Below are 23,571 nucleotides of genomic sequence, written 5' to 3'. Positions count from 1 at the left end.
GGACTCGGCCCTTTTGTCAGGCTGAGATTCAAGTGAATATAAGTTCGGTCATCACTGCGACTACTTAAGAACTTGCATCCGCTCGGCCCTCGCAAGGTCCAGGTAGATTCTTCATTTCTGATCTACACGAGTGCCAGGTTATCATCATATCCGTTGATACCTAGCTACTAGGAATCGAGACTTCACAATGCACGCCTTTGCTGCATTGGCATTGGCCTTTGCGTCTGTTGCTCTCGCCCTCAACTGTAATGGCCACAATGAACTCTGCGATCGGAAGTACAGCAACGTGACGTTCGTCGGTGCACACGATTCCTCTTTTGTTGGCATATTGCCAGCGGACAACCAGCTGCAATCTGTCACTGACCAACTGGGCGGCGGCGTACGCTACCTCACGGCTCAGACTCACGAGAAGGACGACGCTATCGAACTATGCCATACGTCGTGTCTTCTTCTGGATACTGGCCCTCTCCAGGATTACTTGGGCGATATCAAGAAGTGGATGGATGGCAATCCGAACGAAGTTGTCACCTTACTCCTTACCAATGGAGATGCGATTGATGTCAACAAGTTCGCCGATGCGTTCAAGACAGCCGGCCTGGACACCTACGCTTACACGCCCGGTGCAGAGCTGGCCATGGATGAGTGGCCTACCTTGGGAACCATGGTTGCGAACAAGAAGCGGTTGGTTGTGTTTATGGGTAAGTTGCTTGTGCCAGTTGACTGAGTCACTGCGGATGTTGATTGCGAGTCAGATTACCATGCCGACACCTCCAAGGTGCCATGGATCCTAGACGAGTTCAAGTACTACTTTGAGACACCGTTCGACACGACCGACAAGAACTTCGCGCAATGCACCCTGGACCGCCCGCAGAATGCATCGCCTGATGGGCGCATGTACATCGTCAACCACTTCCTTGACATCGAGATCTTCCCAGGTGTTCTTATCCCTAATATGGCGGACGCCGGGACGACCAATTCGGTGGCATCGATTCTTGCGCAGACAGACCTGTGTTACAGCAAGTACCAGCGTACTCCGAATGTAGTCCTTGTAAGTCAATACCTACCTACCTAACCCCCATTTGCGACTTGGCATCAACTAAGTTGCCACAGCTCGACTTTGTTAGTATAGGGGATGCGATGAAAGCGCAGGCCAACATGAACAACCTCGCATAGGACTATCTGTCTAAACGATCTGGTTAAACGATCTGGTTAAACGATCGGGTTAAACGATGTAATAATGACCTAATGGAACCTTTCATATATAATTAGAGCGATCATTCTCTTTAACTCTTGCGTGTGACTAACATCCCTTTTGTGGGTTGAAACGTGGTTCCGGTGATACTAGCTAGGTCAGCTAACTAATCTATCACATAGTCCAGCTAACCTATGCCGTCGCTAGCTATCTTATTGCCGTCTATGTCGTCCACCTCCAACCAAGCACCGAAGTACCTCACGTGAACGGACATAGTCGGGCTCAGTCTACTTGTGGATTCAACAAAATAATCACCTTTTTGGCAGTTCCGAATACCCGAAGCGGCTATCGCCAGTCGACAAGAAGAAAGCAGCGCATACCCCCCACAAGTGTATGATGTTGAAACTAGCGACCGCCACGCCGCCAATCGAAGCCGGCTTTGAAGCAGATGCCGCTCCAATCTTCAGCGTCGGATGGGTTGCCGAATGCAAACCCACTGCTGGCTATATTTATATCTTTACCAAAGTAAGTATTGCGCACACCCAATCGTTCTCACTGCAGGCATGGTTGCAATGAAGTTTTCTGGGGCAGATGGACAGGGGGTCCGGCGGTTGCTCACGCCAATGGCCAATCATCTTTCAGGTGGTATTTTAGGCCGGCCAATAAGGCCTTTGTGCCTCCAGGACAGTGGTCTCGACGTTACCATTACCGCCCGGGGAACGCACTCTCGGCGGTTGGGAGGAACGGCATCCTTTTCTTTCGGGCTGCCCATGAAGACGAATATAAAGATGACCAACCTGTAGGCTTACGTACGTATGAATTCCATACTGGTGTGGGTGCTATCTATAATTGCAAGACGGACATCTTCTTGTTCTGCTGGTCGTGTTGGTTCTTCTACATTTCGCTTCATTCCTGGTTTGAGTGGGCGTATTTCGTAACTAATACCAGTGGAATATTCATTGAAACCCTTTCTTTTCTTTTCTTTCACAGTAGTGGGGATTGACCTCACTCTTTATTCAATATGCGGTTCACTCAATTTATGAATACGGCGTTGATATCGTGTAAGTAGAATGTACCCTATTTTGCTGGTCGATGGCGTACTCGAAGCTGATACTTCTCTATGATCTACAGCAGCATGTTATGCGATAGGCTCTCTAGCCCAAAGTGTGGCCGGACCACAGGGTAATAACAACACGGTTGCATCGTCCATATTCGTCAGCGGCACCGACGACATCGCCTTCGCCCTGAACGTCCCCAACGACTCGACGACTGACCTGTACTTCTCCATCCTGCTGCCGTCGCAGCGCGCCTGGGGCGCCATCGGCCTCGGCTCCCACCAGATGGCCGGCGCCCTCATGCTCGTCGTGTACGGCTCCAAGGACGGCCAGAACGTGACCGTCTCGCCGCGGCTCGCCTCGGGCCACGCCGAGCCTGTCTTTACGCCCGAAATTGACGTGCGGACGCTGCCGGGGACGGGGCTCGTCAACGGGTCTGCGGCGTACCTGTTCAACGGGAAGTGCATCAACTGCCGGTCTTGGAAGAACGGCGACGACGGCAAGAACAAGACGCTCGACGTCAAGAGCAAGGAGCAGAACTTCCTCTACGCCACGGGCCCGCCGGGCCGCGGCACCGTCCAGAGCGACGACAAGGACGCGCCGCTCAAGATGCACTACAGCTACGGCACGTTCACGCTGGATATGGTGCGCGCCACGGGCGCCGGCGGCGTGCCCGTCATCAGCCAGGATGGCAAGAATCCCGGTCGCGTCGGCACGACGCTGCGGCTCCAGGTAGAGGGCAAGACGGACCGGGCCAGCGCGGCGCACGCCATCATCATGGTCTTCGTCTTCGTGGGTCTATTCCCCTTCGGCACGCTGGTGCTGCGCCTCGGGAACTGGGTCCGCTGGCATGCCATCAACCAGGGGTTTGGGGGGTTGCTTGTTATTATCGGGTTTGGGTTGGGGGCGTATGTTAGTAAGCTTTATAATCGGGTAAGTTTTTTCTTCTTTCTTCTGGCAAGAGACCATCTACGAGAAGTGAAAGTGTGAAGGGCAGATTTGCTGATTGATATCCAACCCAACAACAGTCCAAGAACTTCAGCAGCGCTCACCAGGTCATCGGCATCTTCATCTTCATCTTTGTCCTGGGGCAGTTCGCCTTGGGCTTCTTTCACCATCGCATGTACCAGAAGACGCAGAAGCCGAGCAAGATGGCGCCGATACACGTCTGGCTCGGCCGACTCATCATCGTGCTGGGCGTTATCAACGGTTTCTTGTAAGTCAGCCCCCGTCATAACTCACATCGTTGCAATCCCGCTAACCGGCTTCATCTCAGGGGTTTCAATCTGGCGCAGAGCTCGTACTGGAATCTCATCCTGGGCGGACTCGTCATCTTCGTCTTCCCCGTGATCCTGCTCATCCTCGTCACCAAGCACTTCATTTCCAAACGCTGGAACAAGAAGGACCCCAAGGAGGGCAGCGGCTTCGACATGGAGCCCTGGCGCCAGACGGCCGAGACGCAGCAGTACCAGCAGGCCAGCTACCAGCCGAACCCGATCATTGCGCGGCCTCAGACTTCGCATGGGCGGACTGGTGATGGTGGTCCGGGGCTGTCGCGAATGCCTGCGGGGGCGACGCCGGGGTACCAGGTCCATATTGGAACCGGCACCCCAGGAGCGTTGGGCCCGCAGCAGGCGACACGTGAGTATGTGTAACGTTAAAAGCGAAGATAGGCGGGGACGGGGGAGGAAAATAATGCCGCGTGCCTTTGTGGTGGTGACATGGCATGGGCTTGGTATGGATGGCATAAGGATTTTGATACCTCGGGTGGATGCATGTCCTAAACGAATGCGGGGTTTTTGGGGGTGTTCAAGAAGGTCAGGGTCACGGTTATGGGTTCAAGATCAACTTTAGTTAAGTAATGTGATACAAAAACGTTTGCCATGTTACTGCATATGCATGGTATGTATGTGATGCTCACATCTCATATTTTCACCTTCGCGTTGGTTATCTCTTGTCTCCCATCCAGAAACCACTTCTACGTAGCAATTGCAGCGCTGGCCCTCCGGCCACTCCATGTTTACTCCAGGTCTCGGTTTCGGTATCTGATTCCTCAACTAGTTCGTTGGGGCACCATGTTGGTTACGATATCTTCAACACTGATACTACCCATCACCGTCTATTATGTAGTTTACATCACATCACATACGACGAAGCAGCACAGTAAGATGGTCAATTGATTGGATGAATTTGTTATCTCATTTCGCTTGACTTCACCATGGGTGGCTCTTTCCTCAAATGCAACCACCCTAGAATCTGGGCGGCGAAAGGCTGTTTGCTGCAGAGTCCGTCGAACGACGGGAAGGTGCAGGTCTGTTGACTTTTCCAATAAATCCAAACCCACCCAAACGGCGAGATGGTTATTCCAGTGCTGGATCTGGATGGGAAAGCCTAAACACACTCGCAATCCTGCCGTCAATTATTTTCGAGCTTCTACTATTTTCTCCTCTCCTACCTACTCTACTGGCCTTTGCACTGTCCATTAGCCTGACCTCCAGTGAGGATGGCAGCCACGATCACAGAAGCCCCGACCACAACCGCAGACGGACTACCGACCCAAGTAACGCCATTCTCGTTCAATGCCCCCGGCGATCCCTGTCACCTCTCGGTTTATTGTCCTTACCTGAGTTACCGCCATTATACCTCCCGCCCCGATCTCTTTTGGCGGGAAGAATGCCAAGGCGTCCAGACTGGAGGAGAGTACGGCACGATATTGACCCATCGAGAACAATGCTTCCCCAGCGGCTACTTCACGATATTCCCGAATGAGATCAATTCTCTCTATCCTGGCTCGGAAACCAATGAGGGGGATCGATCAACCCTGGCATATCCGGGCACTGCTTGTCTTGCGGGATGGACCACGGCTTGCACCACGACACTCACCCATCAGGGCTCTCCCTACTCGCAAGCCTGGTGCTGCCCTTCGGGTGGCTGGTCCTGCGCAGCTAGCATACATGTTTCTGACGAGCAGCGCCACAACGACTGTGCCAAAGTCCATTGTCGCAAAGCACCACTATTTGGATGACCTGGGACCCTGGTTATACCAACAATGGATCGGAGCTCTATACATGGACCGCCAGTGTCACAGGCGTGGAGATGCAGAATGCGGCAACTGTCTACCACAAGGTCTTTCCGTTGCAGCTGACAACCGGTGTGGAAACTATAACGGAAGGTCAGGGAAGCCCCAGTGAGACAGCAGAGAATGGAGACGACGACTCTGGGACCAGGCTTTCCAAAGGGGCGATTGCGGGAGTCGCCGTAGGCTCTTCGCTGTTGGTTTTGTGCGCTGCACTCGGAATGTTCTTTCTATACAGACGTCGCAAGAAGAGAGCACCAGAGCACGAGACTGGGGCTTTGCAGCAGCACCAGCAGCAAGACGCATGGGAGGGCAAGCCGGAGCTCGATAACACGACCGTGGCTCGACCTGATGAGACACATAGATCTGAACTTGACGCCGCACGCGAATCCGCAGCGCTCACTGCCAGTGTCAGTGAGCTTGGAGCTCTTAGTCCAAGGTCAGTTGGGGCTGGCGAGACATTTCCGTCGCCAGAAAGTCGACATAGCCATGTTTTCGAAATGCAGGGCTAATAAGATCCGTTCGGCTGGAGGATGTGAGTCATACCAGCAATCACAAAAACGTCGCTGACGTGCTAGCCCTTGAACGGTGACTCTGGACGAGAATATATTCATAGTTCAGGAACTCCAAAATCTAGCCTGCGCCATTTAGATCAAAACCTACATCTATCTCTGTGGACTCATGGTTCTAACAGACAGTTGGGTCTGGATATATCTTGGCGTGATCTTGAATTGGACGGTAGACAGTAACCTTCACCCTCGTCGAGGTGTCGTGAGAACGAACCATGCACATATATGTCTGGTTCTCGGCCGATTCCTTTCAGGCAACACGATTGCCATAGATAATCCAACACTTCGCCGGGTGTGTGATAGCCGAGGCGTGGGCATGTGGGCATTTTCGGTACGGAGGGCGGTACCAAAAAGGAAGCAGATCCTACGCTTAGGGTGTTCATGATAGGATAGTCGACAGAGAGAAAGAGAGAGCGAAAGCGACCGATTTCAACTTCCCGAACGCAATCCCGGGCCTACGAGCCTACAACCTTGCAGCTGAAGGCGAGGTGTTTACCCATCTTGGCGGATACGCAGAACGGTCTGGAATGCGTTGCATTGATTGTGGATGGAGCTTCTACCTGTTCAAAGTTCCTCTTGAAATCCACCGCATCAACCTACAGCTGTGCAAGCTGCCTTCGCTATGATGGTCTGTCCCGGTTAGCGGGGACTTTGATCATATCCGATTATTCCGGAGACTTGTCAAAGTCCCTTCTGGCCCGATTGTGATGTTGCTATTGCACCCTTGAGCGACGAGCTCTCGTGCTTGTGGGAATGCTGGGACTGCAGTTCCATGCGTCCCATCAATCTTACATCTCCAATCAGGGATTTGGTGTTGGTCCTGGCTTGGACGCGACTGGTTCTGGTTGGGTAACGTTCCGCTGCTCTAAGGCGACCTGAGCATAGGCTGAATTGTAAATCAATATGGAATCTTACCCCTTGCAATATGGCTCTATATTACTCCCACCATTCACGATGTGAACTATTGCTAGCATGCCTACAAGCGACTCCTGCACTGCGACTATGGCATTCATCATTGCATGCTATTTGTTGCTATTCTTGGACACATTCGCCCTGCTTGAAGCGAGCCCGTTTATGGGCGGCCTGAGCCGCGTGGCCGGCGACGATGCCGAAGTCTACAAGTAGGGATGCTTCCCGACGTCCTACCAAGGTCAAGCTTTGAGACACTTCTCAAAAAGGTTGTGATTTTCCACTTGTACTCTCGAGAGTGCGGTCCCATCATAATGGCAGCGACTATACTCCATCATCTTTGGCTGACCGTGGCCCTTCTTGCTCTCAGAGTGGTTGCGGATTGCGCCAGTTATGGTGTGGACTTTGCAAATGGAGGCTCCTACAATATCGATGGGTCCTCGAATGAAAATTTCAGCTTCTCGACCATATTCCAGGGTTCGTAGCTTTCATCTGTGGTCGAGTCTGTTTGAGATGTGCTGACTGTTGGCGTGTTCAATGGTCACTAGGCTGCTCGGATGAGACGATTACGCCAGTATTGAGAGACGCGAACGAGAACTCGTACGGGTGCTCGTCTATCAACACTACACCCGAGGGGACTACATTTACTTCAACTTGGTAAGGTCTTACCCTCCTGAAGCGAATGGGGTATGCTGACCAGCTGCCAGTGGAATCCCGTACTCCCAGATGTGGACAGGTCAGTGGAGGATAATTCTGTCCGGGCGCCAGATAGCCGTTCAGCGAGTTATCAATCTTACTGTCGGCAAGCCAGAGACAGTGGTGATCACCGTGAGTGTAGCAGACCCAAAGAAGCGGGGTCCAGTCTGACCAAGAATTGCCTAGGCTACACCAACAATAACTGTTGGCATCACGAGCACGCCAGAAGCTATCAGTAAGCTCAGCATTTTCAGGGGCCAAGACGAGAGAGCATGACTACGGGGGCTAACACCGACACAGCTGTCATCGCAACCAGAACCATAACTCAAACATTGATCTTACCACCGCAGACTGTGACTACGCCATGCAACAGGCCTACGTATACTATCACCATCACGCCAACACCACCGACAGTTATCAGGGTATGAGTTCATTATTCCAAGAAGTTACTCAAGTGGGAGACTTGCAACTGACACGAAGATGCAGACATCAACGGTCGTGCGAACCCAGACCGACAGGACCGTAACAAGCTCGGTCTACACGACCCTCACGCGGTCGGCTTACTGCCACTTCCCCACGTCCAAGACCACGACGGCCAAGTGGCCCCCGTGGCCGCCGGCGACGGCCAACAACGCCGCCCGGAAAGGCGACGCGACCGACGTGCCCGACGCGCCGCTCCCGACCCAGGCGCCCGAGCCGCCGACCGACTTCGCCCCACTGGCGGCGACCACCATCACGGTCACCGAGACGACGTACACCGTCACGCTCACGAGTGTCACGACGCTTCCCGCGGCTACCACGACGGAGACGTCGGTTGGGACGAATACTATGACGATGTAAGTTAAGCTGCAAACTCCCGCTGACCAGGCCAGATTCGTTTTGCATGGGCACCACCAGATTTGACTTATGCTTTTCAAATTCACCCATCGGTCAATGAATGGGCTGACACATCTCTCGGACAGTACACCTGCACCCAGCACAGTCTGTGGCGGCCTGGGCGGCCCTGGACAGACCATAACCATTACCAGGCCGTATTCAACCGTCACTCTGACGACTGTTACGTTCAGCACGTCGCACGTAACGGGTACTGTCACAGTAGGGTACGTAACATAACAGCCCGCCCCTGCCACCCTTTCTCCTCGTCGCTCTCCGTTCTGCCAATTAGTCAGCCAGCAAGGCAGAACCAATCAAACTAACATGGAGGTTACCTGCGTCTTTAGGCAAACGACGGAGACTACGGTCACCAATCGCCCCGCGGCGACTATCTGCTGGAGACAGGGTGGCTGGTTTGGGTATCCATAATAGGTAGAATCTGCTTGGCCATTAATATTACGTTCGCCCGGACATGGAGGTGTGATTGGTGGGCATCTTGTCATTGCGAGATGGCGAGGCAGCATGGGTTAATGATGCTATTCATTTGATGTAGTATGCTGTTTGTTGAATACACGAGCAGCAAGCATGGTGTAATGATCCCTTCGCAGAGAATTGATGATATAGGCTTCTAAAGAAACGTATCCATGCTGTGTTACAGGTGCACTAGATTTGTTCATAGGCGACGAAGCTGAGATGAGACGATTGGGCATGATATATTGAAGACATTGACATTTGTCATCGCTTGAGTCGTGACTAGATTTGAAAAGTACTAGCCCGATAGCAACATCACCAGCCCTGCCATGACGAAAGCAAGAACTGCATCGACGCATACGCTAGTAGTGCTAACGGCAGCAGACGTAACCGGAAGTGGTGCACTGCACGCCGTCGCAACCTCCATCTCCAACAGCACCGCCTCCGCCCGTCTCAAGCTGATGGTGACCACCCCGTCCCCGCCGACCTCCACCGACTCCTTGGTCTCCGCGCCCAACAACGCATCGCCCGACTCGGGGTCGAACGCCACCCCGAGACCGTCACGTTGCTCTTGGCGTTGGTGCCCGGGCCTAGGAGCCGCGTCACGGTTGCGTGGCGGCCGCGCACCACGACGACGTCGCGATCTCGAGGGTGCGGTTCGGCCGCGCGCCCTCGCTGAACATGGTGCCGTCCGTCGCCGACAGCGTCGAGGGGTTGCTGAGGCCCTCGGTGCCGTTCCAGACGCCCATGTCGAGGAAGACGAGCTTGTCGAGGCGCAGCTTGGTGTCTCTCTCTCCGAGTATACAGCGTACCCGCTCAGCGAGCTCGAGTTGGCGTCTCCATCAAGCGCTGCGATGCCGTAGTAGGGCGAGCTCGAGTTCGAGCTTTTGCGCGGGGGCGCGGTGACCACCTTGGCGACGAAGTAATGGCTGTACCAATTGGGCCGGATCCCGGCCGCCAGGTCCTCGCCCTTGAGCTCGTAGCCGGCGGGCGTGAAGGCGCTGTACTCGCTCTGGGCGCCGAGGTGGAAGTACGTCTTCTCGAGCCCGAGGGCGGCGCCCAGCAGCACGTAGTCAACGGTCCACAGCGCGGCGCCGAAGGTGTCGCTGATGCCGCTGCGGCCGCTGCAGCTCACCGAGTTGGTCTCGCCCATGACCAGCGGGGCGCCGGCCCGGTTCGCGGCCGCCACCTGAGGGGCGTACTGGGATACGTTCTGCCACAGAACCATGTGATCCGATAGCAGGTCTAGCCGCATCCGGTACCTATAGACTCGACATTAGTATCTCTCGCCCAAGCCAGAAAACAAACCAGAAGGAAGGCCTGTGAGAGTTGCTTACCATCGCGCTGCGTCGCATGTCGACTGCGGGTATAAGTGCATGGCGTAGCTGCCGATGATAGCTTTATCCTGCTCCCGCTCCACGATGCCGCCGGTGCGGCTGCGGTCGGTCGCGAGGGTTGTGAGGTTCTCGACCGAGAAGTCATCGATCTCGTCGTGCTGGTCAGGGACCCAGGGCGGGTCCGCGAAGACCCCCGCCTGGAATTTGGGGCGTTGGGACTCGGGCGTCTTCTGGTACCAATCCGACGCGACGATCTGGTCCGTGAGGTTGCGGAACTGGTCGATGTAGCGCTCGACGCCCCAGTCGGCGCCACGCCAGTGCTTGTTGATGAAGTGGTCGATCTCGTTGCCGAGCTCGAACAGCTTGAGCTTGCCGCCGAGCGCGGCGTGCACGGCCTCGGCCTGGGCGACGGCGTTGGCCCAGCCGGACTCGTTGGCCCGGAAGTTGAGCGAGTAGACCAGGTCCGTCCCGGCGGGGAAGGAGTCGGCCCAGGCCCCGTACCAGGCGGGCGTGACGTTGAACTGCTGGACGGTGGACAGTTCGCCCCGGACCGCGTCCCAGTCGCGGCCGTTGGGCAGGGTGTTGTGCTGGTAGGTCTGGTCGGCCGTGTTGCCGCCCACACGGATCGGCGGCGGCTTGCCGGTGATGTCGCCGATGGCGCTCAGGAGCTTGGCCGCCTTCGGGGTGCTGGTGTAGGCGTTCACCCAGATGGGCTCAATGGAGTAGCCGAAGACGTCGCGGGCCAGTGGCCGAGTCTTCACGTCGTCTCCTGGAGGAACCTTGATAGAGGATGTTTCCTGACCTGCAACTTGACTGGCAGTCGCAAGCGCGACGATGAGACTAGCGAATCTAGTCATGATGGGATGAACTGCGGTGTGCCTTTGCTTGGTCGCAAAGGGAAGCGGTGGACAACTCCATCTTTTGCACTGTAGGCGGTTGCGAAGAGATATTGATCGTTCAAGCTTGTAATTCTTCCATCTCCTCACCTATTCCAATTTCGGCCCCCAATCCGGTTCCTGCCAGGGCCGCGATGTAACAGTATCTCAATTGGGTTCCCAAGCCGGGGTAATTGCGTAGGATTGCGGGGTGAATCAGACGACCCGGGGGAGCTGGAGCCGAGAAAAGGCAAGGTCTTCTAGGCCAAAGTCAAGGCCAAGCCACTTATGACGAAATAGCAACACCGGACAATCATCGTGTAATCGACATCGTTCTTTAAACATACGAGGCGCTCACTTGGCTCCCCTCAATAGCTTGGTCATTTAAGGGAGCACCAGCCCATGTATACGGTCTTGAATACGGCAATCCATGTGTTGGGCGGTATGTGTAGCCCTTTGAGCTTTGCGGGCAATTGATTTCAAGTCGACCAGGTATATCGGCGAGATTTGGAAGAGTCATTAGAGACGCAGTCCTTAGGTTGGCCAGAATCAAGACAGCTTTTTGGTCGAGCTTGGCACAAACACTGGAATACGAATGCTCGTCACTAGATGTCGCCGGTGCTGTGGAAAACGCATCTGGTAAGCCTGACAAAGCCCTTGGTGTAGTTCTAGATTCGACATGACATCCATGCGTTTTCTTCAGCGCCTGTGGTCGGTTACCCGTGTTTTCTCAGCCACAGATCCTGGTGACAAAGTGCATGCTTTATTCAGGCTCCCCAAGCGGACTTTGACCCACGGTTTGTCGGTCGCCCTTTCACCTATTTATTCGCGCGAGGCAACTCCAATATCCTTCTCAACGCGATTCCTCGGCTTGAAATGTTGTCGTATGTGGAGGATCACCCCAGCATGAATATCGAGGGATTAGCGTCGTGGGTGATCCCACTTGCAATTTGACAACTGCGCCCCTGATTGATATCTGGTATTCAGCGCATAGGTTGAACTTTGATCCGGATCACTTGAAGGATGGAACTCATACAGTAGTTACCCCCCTTGACCGCCAACTGCACAACTGACAGTGGGACCAGCTTCTGTATCGACCAGATTTTCAGATATCTCCAGATAGTGAGAGTTCACGCGGCGTGGAACATATAACTCGCGGAGGTGGCAATATAATTTGAAGTATCGAATTGCCCCACTGTCAGTGGTGTATTTGGTGGTCAAGGGGATAGTATTTCGAGAGATGAGCTGACTGTTACCGGAATGAAGTTCGACCATGTTGTGGCAGTATGTCGTCCCATAGTGGACATGATGAGAACCTGAGGACTTATCGACTGCCGGGAGCTATGCCGACTACCGGAGGCTATGCCGACTGCCGGAAGCTATGCCGAGACATCAGTCTAGAACACTTCGGTTAGATATTCCGACCCAGGGGTAGTGCGCGCGAACCATGGTAGAACTTGTTCCAGCAGATGTCCGCGTCTGCAACTCCAGGTCAGGGTTTTCGACCCTGGTTGTCTGTGCATTCGGCCATCCACCCTGCCTCCTTTTTCACTGTGCAACGAGAGAGAGAGAGCCCATTTAAAATGAGGCGAACATGAACAGAATCAAGATAGGAGATAGGAGAATATTTCCGAATTCCCGACCAGCTCCGCAACGGAGATTCAAGGCCACGGGAGTCGTGCATACTCAGCTGCGACAGAGTTCGAGAATGTCATGAACCCTTGTGTCCCCATGAGAAGACTGTACTGTACTCCAGGTTGGGGATCGGTTGCTGAGGACTGCCAAAGTGCCTTTCGTTTACGGCCGACAGAGGATTGATGGGTCTTAGATGTTCATAAAGGAGAAATGTATATGCATGGGTTTACGGACGATAAAATGAAGGACCAAGTTTGGGGATGTTATTCTGCGATGAAGACCTGTCAGACTGTGTGGATTGAGGCTTTTCTTTTTCTTTCATTCTCGTGGAAGGAGCAAGCTTGCTTCTAAGTATCAAATTCGGGGTTCGAAACCTCGCTGGTGCTTGCCTTAATTCCAGTAGCCGGCTTCCGGTCTCGCCTAAATGCGCGAGTTCCACCAAGCTTTACTTACCTGATGGCCCCGCATCCCCGGATTCCTGAGATGACCCTGCAGGTGATTAACCAAACTTCCGCGACTCGCGCTGTCTTCACGTAGGTAGGTGACGAGTCTACTGAACCCCCAATGTTCGTCAAGCTATGCCTTTTGAGGCAGTCTGAAAGCCGTTCTCCGCTTCCACGACGGAAATACCGGAGTGGGCAGGTGGCTGGTTGGAGGCGACCGTCATAGACGCAGATTGGTCCAGAAACACCACGCCCGAGACCTCCGAACGACAGGCAACTTAGCATGAACCACACACATGCACGTGCGGCCTCCACCATCACGGGGCAGCGGGGGTCTTCAATGCGGTGGCACTATTGGGCCATAGGACCGGCCAGCGAGACCGGCAAAAGCAATATTATCGAACGCCGCGAAGAAGCGATAGAGCCGGCGAGATTGCTACATACCCACACCGTAGTCTGCATGACGTATACTAATCGTGGAGACCTCGACCTCTGGCCTATTTTTTTCGAACTCCGCAACGGTTCCGCAAAGGTGGCATAGGTAGTGGATAAATATGTTAATAAGCATCGTGTACGACGATCCAATTTCCCTGGCTTCTCTCTTCGATCTCCTTCCTATAAGTCTGTCCCCCGTCGTGCCCATCTTCGTATCTGTTCTCCAACACCAAGGTCGGACAAGATGAAGACAATGCTGTCATTGGCCCAATCCCTCCTGGGAGCCCTTTTGCTCGCAGGAGGCAGCTCAGCAGCGCCGCCCAACCACTGGCGACGCGCCGCCATGTCCTCGACGCCGCTGCCGCCTAGCAAGGACCCTTGGTACACGGCTCCGGCCGACTTCGAATCCGCGGCTCCCGGTGCCGTCCTGCGCGTGCGTGCGGCACCCGGAAACCTCACATCCTCCATCGCCAACGCCTCGGCGGCGTATCACATTCTGTACCGCACGACCAACAGTCGCTATCTGCCAGACTGGGCTATGACTACGCTGTTCGTCCCGCAGAGTCCCGCGTGCATCGGCGGCAGCAGCTCGAACTCGACCACCCCCGATGGCGGCACCGCCCTTCTCTCGTACCAGATCCCGTACGACTCGGCCGCCGTGGACGCGAGTCCCAGCTATGCGCTCTACGCCGAGGACGCCACTGGCTCGGACGACATTGCCGCTTCGCTCGGCAACGGGTGGTACGTAAGCGTGCCGGATTACGAGGGTCCTTTGGCATCATGTAAGTTCTCTCCCCCTAAAATTCTCGTACGGTTAACATCAGACCAATACACTAACGAACATAAAGTCACGGCTGGAGTGCAATCCGGTCACGCCACCATCGACGCTGTCCGGGCTGTCCTATCGTCCGGCTTCGGCCTGGCGGACACCCCTGACGTACGCTACGCCATGTGGGGATACTCGGGTGGCGCTCTCGCCAGCGAGTGGGCTGCTGAGCTGCAAGTGCAGTACGCGCCCGAGCTCAACTTCGCCGGCGCGGCACTGGGTGGACTGACGCCCAACATCACGACGGTGATGCAGGCCTGCTCGGGGCAGTTCTGCGCCGGCCTGAGTCCGCCGGGCATCATTGGCCTGGCGAGCCAGTTCCCCGAGGTGCTCGAATACATCGAGTCGCAGCTGAAGCCCGATGGTCCGCAGAACGCCACCGCGTTCCTCTCCGTGCAGAGCCTGTCTCTGGCCCAGACGTCGATGGTGTTCGCGTACCAGAACGTCACGGACTACTTCGTCGACGGCGACGGCATCTTCCAGAACCCCCCTCGTCCGCAAGATCATGAACAGCGACGGCCGCATGGGCTACCACGGCGTGCCGCAGATGCCGCTATTCGTCTACAAGGCGGTGCGCGACGAGATCAGCCCGGTCAAGGAGACGGACGACCTGGTCGACAAGTACTGCAAGGTCGGCGCCGCCATCGAGTACGAGCGCATGACCATCGGCGGCCACAGCGCCGGCGCCGTCAACGGGGAGGCGAGCGCCTTCCGGTTCCTGGCCCAGGTGCTCGGCGGCACGTATGCTCCGCCGGCGCAGGGCTGCTCCGTTGCGGAAAAGGCGTTCAACGTCACCTCGTCGCCGGTGAAGCGTCGCTCGGGGCTGGCTTATGTGTCGAACATGTTCTAATTACTTAGCTAATCTTTAATCGAATCTAATAAGATCATGTTAGTCACAATGTCCCATTCGCCGTTCCTGTAACGTTGGAACATGCCACTTGCTACTCTCATTGTGAACCTGGCTTTTAACTTCCGGACTCATCCCAACATGAGCCTGTTTTCCCCTCCTAATACCCACTGCTATGGGCATCTCCATTGACGTGAAGGGAGACATGGTACTCCCCAAAGTTAAATCTCGTGATGGGTCCTTGAAAGTATCTGAACGCCAACACCACGAAATTCCGAAAACCCAGAGCAGTATTCAAAAGTTTTCTTGGAGAGCCACCCGTTCATTTCCAGCTCCTTTTTCTTCGTGATTCACTCACACGTGAATATCCTGAGCTAGTCCTGCACATACTATACGTTTCCTCTTCATACAGCAAGTCAAAACACATCCATGCCTCCTCCCGTCCACCTCAGAATCGTCTGCAAGAGACCTGGACTCTTCAGATTCCTCCCGTAATCGCAGGGCCAACCCAGTATTATTGGGACTCCCTGCGAGCCTAATTCTCTGGCATATTTCCAACGGGTAGGTAAAGATGACACTGACAATGCCCCCCCGCCCCTTGACATTGTATTATTCCCTTTCTACGATTGTTCGCTGCTACTCTTCTTCTTGTCCTCACGACATAGGTGTACGTACTGACTGAATGCATCACATTTAGCCCAAGACCATCGGATCCGTCCGGTAATCTGCTGCCAATCACCGACCTTCAGCACCGCGTCGACCTCGCGGACGTGGACTTCCCTGCCCTGCACCGCCACGTGAGGGAGCAAGCAGTCAAGATCTATTCCGAACTTCCCCGTTCAAAGAGTTTGCCTACTCGCTCGGCTTGAGGCTCGTGGCCCCGCTCTTGCCGTCCTCGTCGGTGCGGCGGTAAGAGGCCTTGCTCCTAGGAATTTGACAAGCCTGGTACATTTGCTGCGCATCCCATGGGAGTGGTCACACATTATGAGGCTGTTGGCTTCGTTCGAAATGGTTCAGGAGGACGAAATATGTGTTGGTCTATACCGGAATCGTTCTGCGAATTGCGGCGCAACGATCCTTGCGTCTCGTCCAAGCTGCACCTCCTCGGCGTGATGGATCAACTGCAGGTAGCAGAGGATAACTCCGTGCGACTGGACGTTGTACTGCCACCATCTGACTGACAAGGATATTTGCTCATTTGCATGAATTGGAGCTTATGGGTGCCTCTTCTTCCGGGACAACAGTTTAATTTTATCCTTCACCCCTTTTAGATAACCTGTACAATACGAGTACTGCAATCATATCCAGCCTTGCTCCCGTTTCCTGTTGCGTTCGATGCTTTTTAGTTCGAATACACCTTGGCCAACAGCTGCCCACCAGAATACACTTTTCTTATACACCAAACCTAGTTGAACCCCTTTTCCGACATGGAGTCCATCAGTACACGCTGCTCCTGAAACCCCTTCAAACAGTTATATGAATACAGAACCGGACTTCTCTTGGGTGGTATGATCATTTTACCTTGTGTTGTAAAGTTGGAGCTTATTGCCTAGGATTATCTGTAATGGCAACAACTCACAGTTTCATTAATTTCGGCGTTACATACGGCTGGACAGCAATAGAATTCCTACTGTTCACCGCCAAACATGCCATCGCCAGCTATTGCTTCCTTCACTAATTGTTGTTCTCCCGCCACTCATCCCGTACCTGACTGTTTTAGATCACGTGGGAAGAGCTCACTCTGCTGGTGCCATGGATATGCCGAGTTAAATTTACCTACTAACCTACAACAAAAACGGCGCACTTCTGTTCACTTGGTCATATAGAAGCTTATTTCTCTCAGCAAACAATGGTTCTGTACAAACTATTGTATTTATTTTACTCTTTTCTCCATTGGTGTCTCCATTCCTTATTTCTCAGCCTGGCACGCAGACCCCAGCGCCTCCCATCAATTTCCCCTTCTCATTACACATAACATATTCAGTACAACACATCAACACCATTCGACTTCCATTTCTCCTACGACACTTCCGCACCATCATCAGTCTTGTATCTTCACTATCCACTTACCACCCGTGCGAAATTATGCCACGCCTTACGAAGCAAGCCTTCTCCAACCTTTCAAGGCGACTCAAAAGGCCTCGAGGGTTACGTCAACATATGGAGGCTTTGGCACCCTGTGAAAGTTGTAGGGGTCGCCGTCGTGGGCACAACACTCTACTTTCAGTAAGGCACCACATCACACGCGTATATATGCGCAGTACATGCATCCCCAGGCAAACTTGAAGACCCCTGGTACTGACCACATTGATTCTACTATCCACCTCGGGCACGATGAAATCAAAGAACTGAAAAAAGCCAGTGCCAAGCACTCATTGGAAATGGAGGACCTGGACAGACGCACCGCGAGCTTGAAGCCCAAAGAGCCCTCGAAGTCGGAGTTGCTGGCCAAGGTTCGCGAACTCGAGCGCGAACGGAAGCAACAAGGTGGTTCTAGTTTCTAAGGGGCTGGGGTATTCCTCACCACCGCCTGGCTCACTTAGCTGGCTCAGCTCGAGCCCTCCCAATGCCCACAGCAACTCTGACAGTCAGACACACACATACACCCTAAGATGTGGGAACAAGGACACACATCTTAGGAACTCGGCTCTCGGGCATGGAGAAAGCTAGAACAGGACAGCTCAACTCTTTTTACGTACACGAACACCACTCATTTCAAGATACCCTACTCCTAGATTAAGAATACAAGTAAAAATCCCAAATTCTATAAATGAATCATTTTGGAGCTATGTTTTCGTTGCTTGATCACAGCCTTTGTAGACACACCTGTTACACACATGCCCTATCTCTTCCGTGTAAAAGGATATAGACTGCAGAATGGGTTTAATCAAACTTTTCCTCTCGCTGTTCTCCGTTACATTTTGACTCATGCCCATTTATACCACCACCCCATTTATATTCGAGTGCAAGCTACTCGATACAATCTTCTCTGTTCTGCTCCACCTATCATCGAACCGTCATCTACAACACAACACAAAACACCACCAATCACTTTCTTTCACTTTTTATACGATCACCAACGAAGAGATACCACAAATACCAATGGCACGAGCACTGATAGTACCAAGATCGGTGGTTCGAAGACCAACAAGGACGCAGGCATTACCGCAAACATTGAGACGACCCTCCCTGAAGCTTGCCAGAGAAGCCAGGCCCACCCATAAGAAGACTACGACGCCCTATGCCGGTAACCCTGGGATGTCGATCATTCCCGGCTGTATACTTGGTGGTTCAATCTACAGCGCTCTCGAAATGTGAGGTACCGTGTACATCAACGACATGTTCTTTAATTCCCCTTCTCTTTTGCTCTCCCTTATTTACTACCTACTACTAATGCCGAAGTACCTCAATCAGTCAAGAACCCAGAGCGGATCCGGCGAAAAGCCAGTCTAGGTTAATGGCCGAGGTCGACGAGCTTGAGACTCGACGAAAGCAAGAAGGGAGAGTCAGTTTCTAAGAAGCCTGTGCGGACGACTACATGCGCACCTCTACTGGTTTGAACATATGCCAGCGCACAGAAGCTTCTCAGACTGACATACCCAGGCGCTTATTACAGGTGGGATGGACATAGGTGGACATACAATGCTTTGACAACTCCCCTCCTCGTCGAAGCAAATCTTCACTTAAATATTAAGAACTCTACTCCTAGACCCCAGGAACAAAAATATTACAAAGAAACTTTGGAATACATATTCCTTTTTATAATCAACCTTCTGATCGTCGTGGTATCACTCGCTGTGCCAGTCCATTGCTCGTTTTGGCCGCTTATAGTGAATAAGGCGCGCAGCTTAGTGGAGAGAAAATAAAGAGACCGGCAGGGGTAAGGGGTAGGGGGATAGAGGGAGAAAAAAGATCCTATCTTAGCTTCGTCATATGAATCCTCGAGAAGTGATAGGTGTATGAAGATAAAACCAATCCCAATCGTACTTCATTCAGAGCTGCCGACGCGCTTCGTGAGACCAGGACTATGTACCTAGTCAAGTACGTGCTTGGTCGTCGTGTCAGTACCTGCGTACACCGTTTATCCCCGTCAGAGAGTCAATGATGTGGAAATCATCCTTGGCAAGCTTGCCTTTTCATCCGCTCCGTCTTGAAACAGCGTCGTTGAAAATTAGGGATTCGATTGTCCTTATTTGTTGTGTTATGAAATGGCTTTGGTCAAGTAGAGTAGTCTCGTCTTTTGACGGGCATATACTGCTCTGGCCTGGCGATTGGGCCTGTGTATGCCGTGATGGATTCTCTCGTTTCACTGGGCGTGGGAGGAAGCACCATGCCTCATCTGCCCTGAAGCGTTTTCATCACTAGAAAGGATATGGAGAGAGCGAAGCAGAGATGGAAAATGGGGTATGGGGCTGGTGAAGTAGGCAGACACCGGAGAAAACAGTTTGGTGGCTAGGCCACACACAGAAAGACACAGAAAGAAACATGATGCTGAGGCTACTTTTTACGAAGAATATCAAAATCAATTTTCGTCCATTCACCCGATGATGTATCTCGACAACAGCAGCTGAGGGTATATGCGACTTTCCAGTGTCGTCTTCCTATTTTTGTGTGGTGTATCCGCAGACGACTGCATGCCTATCTACGAACAACGAAACTCCCATAACTCCCAAGCAATACCCAATCCGCCGGGGGAGGGAAAGAGGAGCATGCATACAGAAAACATGGATCAGCACCCGTGACGAAGGCGTGCTATTACACTCCACCGAAACTGGACTGTGTTTTACCAGCGGTCATGATGACAGGTTCTTGTGAGTAATAAGGAAGGACTATGGGCAGATCCAAACCATAGTGTCCTTCCCCGATGGCACGGAGTCAACGAGTCGAACAAGAAGGTAGTATGTATACTGAGTGGCCGAACGTGAACGGTGAATTAAGAAAACAGCAAAGGAACAGCCTCGGAAGGGCTGAAGACAAGCAAGATAACATGTGCAAACGCCAGGAAAGAAAAACAATGTAGCCATGAACCCCTATTCTATGCTGCCTTTCCGATGCCAATGAGGAATAAAGGGGAAGAAAAAGTAGTCATATATCATCGTGATGCGGTATCTGCAGTAGCGCTGCCTCTTTCCATCTCCAAATGCTCAGTCGTACGTGTGCCAGCGGTGACGCTGGATGCAAGATGCTGGATATCGTATGTCGTAACGCTAAAATCCACGGTGCCATGCTCGGAAACCTTCATGCTCTTCACTAGTCCATCATCTGATGCGTTCAGCATCGGGGGTTTTCCGAACTAAAGCTCTTCGGAGCCTGAGCTTTTTTCCTACCAAGGCCCAACCCTGACAGGGGCACCGTAGTTACCGGACAGGAGCTCATTGAGGATCGAGTGTTGCTGTTGTTGTTCTTGCGGGGCGTTCGAGGGGCCTCCACCGACCCAGCCAACATTGGCTGCCATAGCGTTCATAGCGGTTCCCAGTCGGCCTCCAGATTGTTGATTGTGCTTGGAGAGAATCTGGTCCCAGCCGCCCGTATGCAGTACAAAGCCTCCGCCTCGCTTGGCAGCCTCGTTGATGACCAATGCCCACGCTCTCGAGATCTCGTCGTAAGCGTTCTCCTTGTGGTGGCGGTAGTTGTGGCTCTCCCACTCAGGTAGATTGTGAATCACCTTGGTGGCGCCATCGAGGTATTGCAGAGAAACGTTGGCCTGGGTCTCATTCGGGGGCAGGTATTGCGGCGTGAAGTCGGCGAGGGCATCCATGAGAGCCACCATAGGGGCCTTCACACGGTAATAGGTGTAGTCCGAACTCGAGTCTCCGTAGGGGAAGGCGGCCCGCATCTTCTGCTGGTAATCCTCCAAGACCTGCAGGGCATTTGGGACCGAGGGCTTAGGCGCACTCTTGACGACCTCCTCTCCAATCTCTGGTTGCCGTTCGCAGATTTTCTGAAGGACCATACGTAAAGAGGCGGCATCGAGCGTCTCGAGGAGTCTGGGGAGAGTAAGGGGCGACCGGCAATATCGTTGGAGCGGATCTTTTTCGAGGGGCGGGAGAGTTGGCGGTTCTGGATCGCAGGCGAGCTCATGGGCGAAACGGACATCTCATCGCCATCGTCCTCGGCCTTTCGCTTTCGGTTGCTCGACATGTTGCTGTGCTGAAATGGAGACACTATATGGTGGTTACGATTAGCTGAGGAGTTCTTTTATTGCCACATGTGGAGGGTCATGATATGCTTGCAAGCCAAAAGCAAACGGAGTAGCGTGCATTGGCGTCCTCGAGTCTCGCAGCCCTCGAACCATGACAGGCCGAAATATTGGTCAGGAACCGATTGAACAAGGAAAACTCACTAGATCGTGTAGGAGAGCGACGGGACGCAGAGTTGTGTTGGTGAGGGAGGAACGAAGGCTGTGGTGACAACAGCACGTTCATTGTGGCCAGTCAGTCCCCCCAAGGAAGGAAGTCTCGAGAATTTTCGGCAAATGGTTGGATGCTGATGGATCGATGATGGAAGGTCTGGTTCTTTTGTTGTTGTTGGCAATTATTCGGTTGTGATGGCGTTTGGTGCCGACAGTCGGTGCGTATTGACAGTATGGTGGATCGGTCGTACGGTCGGCAAGTCTGGTCGGCTGCAACGATGCTGTGCCACTATTTACGTCGAAGCGACCGAATTTAAGGAAGGCAGCAGCCTGGATGGAGAAGGCTTTCAAATGATAATACGAAGACGGCCGGTCGGTGCCTGATGAAGCAAAATGGAGGAAACGAAATGAGAAGGGTTTCGGGAGGGGGGTTTTCGAAGTAAAAGAAGAAGAATGCACAAGTCGAGTTGTTTAGTCTGTGGATTGGGATTTCCCCAAGGAACGAACCAAGGACCAGCAAGCCAGGCGGAAGGGTTGGTACAGTACAGTACAGCAGTAACCCAGAAGGTAACCTAGTCGAGTCGCTGGTATGGATGGGTGGGTGCCCTTATTAGGAAGCAGATACATAAGGTATGCAAGCATGCAGGGCATGCAAGTATCTGGCTGGGAAGCGGATGCTTGGATCTGATGTGGGTTCGGGCGCCTGGCTGAGGGCGAGAGAGGGCGTGGTCCGGTTGACGCAAGGCCGCCGCTAGACTGGGCCGGAGTGAAGACAAACCCAGCACGCCAGCCAACCACCACCGATATTGACGCTCTTCAAGGTCAGCAACGGATGCGTTCTTTGTCTCTCCTAGTCATGTACCCAAAGTCGGTCACACTCAGCCCATTCGTTGACCAAATCAATCTCAAGGTCAGGGTTAGGCATGAACACGGGAAACATTGTCTAGTATGGCTCAAATCTTCTTCTACCACTGGTGGATGGATGGACGTTCTAGCAGTGGTGGTGACCTTCCCCTCCCCCCTCCATCAGCCCCCGGTCATCGCTAAAGAGGCCCCGGCCGACATCCATTCCTGCTACTACTAGCTACTAGGGCTTGGAGGTATGGCGGCATCGTTGCATCGTTACCACAACGCTCATCTTTCACGCCAGGCCCCCCTTTCAACCTGTAATTTGCACACATCCGTAATCTCTTGGGAAGCAAGCAGCCCTTCTGGGTAGCCTTGCCGCCCTTGACGCCTTCACAGGAGCAATCAATTCATCATGGCGACATGGAGGGAAGATGCCACTTGACAAAAGCGGTCAAGAATCAGAAACCTCCACCCTATCTCATCTATGCTATGCGGGTCTAGGCCGGCGACCCTAAGTACGAATGCTGTTCGACATCTTCTTACCCCTGACTCCCAAGTACATATATCATCATGCAGCTATTCCCGATATCCATTCCTGCAATATAGGAAAAATCAGTCCATGATGTGATATCTCACGACCTACGTATTTACCCAGCTGCCTCACAACCCTCCACGTCTTTGCCCGTCTTTTTTTTTTCTTTCTTTCTTTCTTGATACAGCTCTGACGAATCCTGACTGGCCCATATGCTGGAGCTAAGTTAGCCAACCAGCGCCTTGCTGAGTTGTCCGCCGTCCTCCAATGGCCGCACTTGGAGCAAGATGCCATCTATTTATTACCTGCTGTCGTCCAAGGTGACTGGCTGGCTGTGGGGAATACCACGACTGCTAGTAAGTCACATTGAATCAAGATCCGTCCAATCAAACCCCCCAGTACAACGATGTCCGCTCTCTGGGTCACTTGGCCATAGCACACGTAACAACGCCTGCGGAATCCTTCCGATCTAGGTTAGTCATCTGCGTTGGCTTGCTCCCAATTCTCTATCCTCCATCCAAACGAAACTCAATCGCCGTGGCTAATGACGGAGTTTCAGATGCAGGCCAACATTTTCACTCCCGAGATGGTTAATGAAC

General features: G+C 53.2%; 8 protein-coding genes across 8 annotated transcripts; 6 read left to right on the top strand and 2 right to left on the bottom strand.

The window, feature by feature from the left end:
• Positions 1-187: 187 nt before the first annotated feature.
• PG994_004466 (uncharacterized protein) lies at positions 188-1,173 on the top strand (the record flags this gene model as incomplete). Its single annotated transcript, XM_066855875.1, has 3 exons — positions 188-698; positions 753-1,048; positions 1,111-1,173. 3 exons carry the CDS (start codon positions 188-190, stop codon positions 1,171-1,173), a joined length of 870 nt encoding a protein of 289 aa, XP_066718042.1.
• Positions 1,174-2,213: 1,040 nt separating this feature from the next.
• On the top strand, positions 2,214-3,902 carry PG994_004465 (uncharacterized protein; the record flags this gene model as incomplete). The annotated part of the gene is made up of 4 exons (XM_066855874.1): positions 2,214-2,253; positions 2,324-3,180; positions 3,276-3,463; positions 3,524-3,902. The coding sequence occupies 4 exons, from the start codon at positions 2,214-2,216 to the stop codon at positions 3,900-3,902; spliced, it is 1,464 nt and encodes a 487-aa protein (XP_066718041.1).
• Positions 3,903-5,048: 1,146 nt separating this feature from the next.
• On the top strand, positions 5,049-5,835 carry PG994_004464 (uncharacterized protein; the record flags this gene model as incomplete). The annotated part of the gene is made up of 2 exons (XM_066855873.1): positions 5,049-5,284; positions 5,328-5,835. The coding sequence occupies 2 exons, from the start codon at positions 5,049-5,051 to the stop codon at positions 5,833-5,835; spliced, it is 744 nt and encodes a 247-aa protein (XP_066718040.1).
• Positions 5,836-7,977: 2,142 nt separating this feature from the next.
• On the top strand, positions 7,978-8,337 carry PG994_004463 (uncharacterized protein; the record flags this gene model as incomplete). The annotated part of the gene is made up of 1 exon (XM_066855872.1): positions 7,978-8,337. One exon carries the CDS (start codon positions 7,978-7,980, stop codon positions 8,335-8,337), a length of 360 nt encoding a protein of 119 aa, XP_066718039.1.
• An 802-nt stretch (positions 8,338-9,139) lies between these two features.
• PG994_004462 (uncharacterized protein) lies at positions 9,140-11,035 on the bottom strand (the record flags this gene model as incomplete). Its single annotated transcript, XM_066855871.1, has 2 exons — positions 9,140-10,103; positions 10,179-11,035. The coding sequence occupies 2 exons, from the start codon at positions 11,033-11,035 to the stop codon at positions 9,140-9,142; spliced, it is 1,821 nt and encodes a 606-aa protein (XP_066718038.1).
• A 2,775-nt stretch (positions 11,036-13,810) lies between these two features.
• On the top strand, positions 13,811-15,242 carry PG994_004461 (lipase 1; the record flags this gene model as incomplete). The annotated part of the gene is made up of 3 exons (XM_066855870.1): positions 13,811-14,348; positions 14,415-14,851; positions 14,895-15,242. 3 exons carry the CDS (start codon positions 13,811-13,813, stop codon positions 15,240-15,242), a joined length of 1,323 nt encoding a protein of 440 aa, XP_066718037.1.
• A 2,261-nt stretch (positions 15,243-17,503) lies between these two features.
• PG994_004460 (uncharacterized protein) lies at positions 17,504-17,743 on the top strand (the record flags this gene model as incomplete). The annotated part of the gene is made up of 1 exon (XM_066855869.1): positions 17,504-17,743. The coding sequence occupies one exon, from the start codon at positions 17,504-17,506 to the stop codon at positions 17,741-17,743; it is 240 nt and encodes a 79-aa protein (XP_066718036.1).
• A 2,588-nt stretch (positions 17,744-20,331) lies between these two features.
• On the bottom strand, positions 20,332-21,664 carry PG994_004459 (cut8; the record flags this gene model as incomplete). The annotated part of the gene is made up of 4 exons (XM_066855868.1): positions 20,332-20,532; positions 20,584-21,226; positions 21,334-21,403; positions 21,583-21,664. 4 exons carry the CDS (start codon positions 21,662-21,664, stop codon positions 20,332-20,334), a joined length of 996 nt encoding a protein of 331 aa, XP_066718035.1.
• Between the last annotated feature and the right edge of the window lie 1,907 nt (positions 21,665-23,571).

This window comes from Apiospora phragmitis (assembly GCF_038363925.1).
Source record: "Apiospora phragmitis strain CBS 135458 chromosome Unknown utg000005l:1.0-4161743.0:1.0-4166827.0, whole genome shotgun sequence".
In the NCBI taxonomy this organism is placed as follows: Eukaryota; Fungi; Ascomycota; class Sordariomycetes; order Amphisphaeriales; family Apiosporaceae; genus Apiospora; species Apiospora phragmitis.
This window is presented reverse-complemented; position numbering and strand designations above follow the sequence as displayed.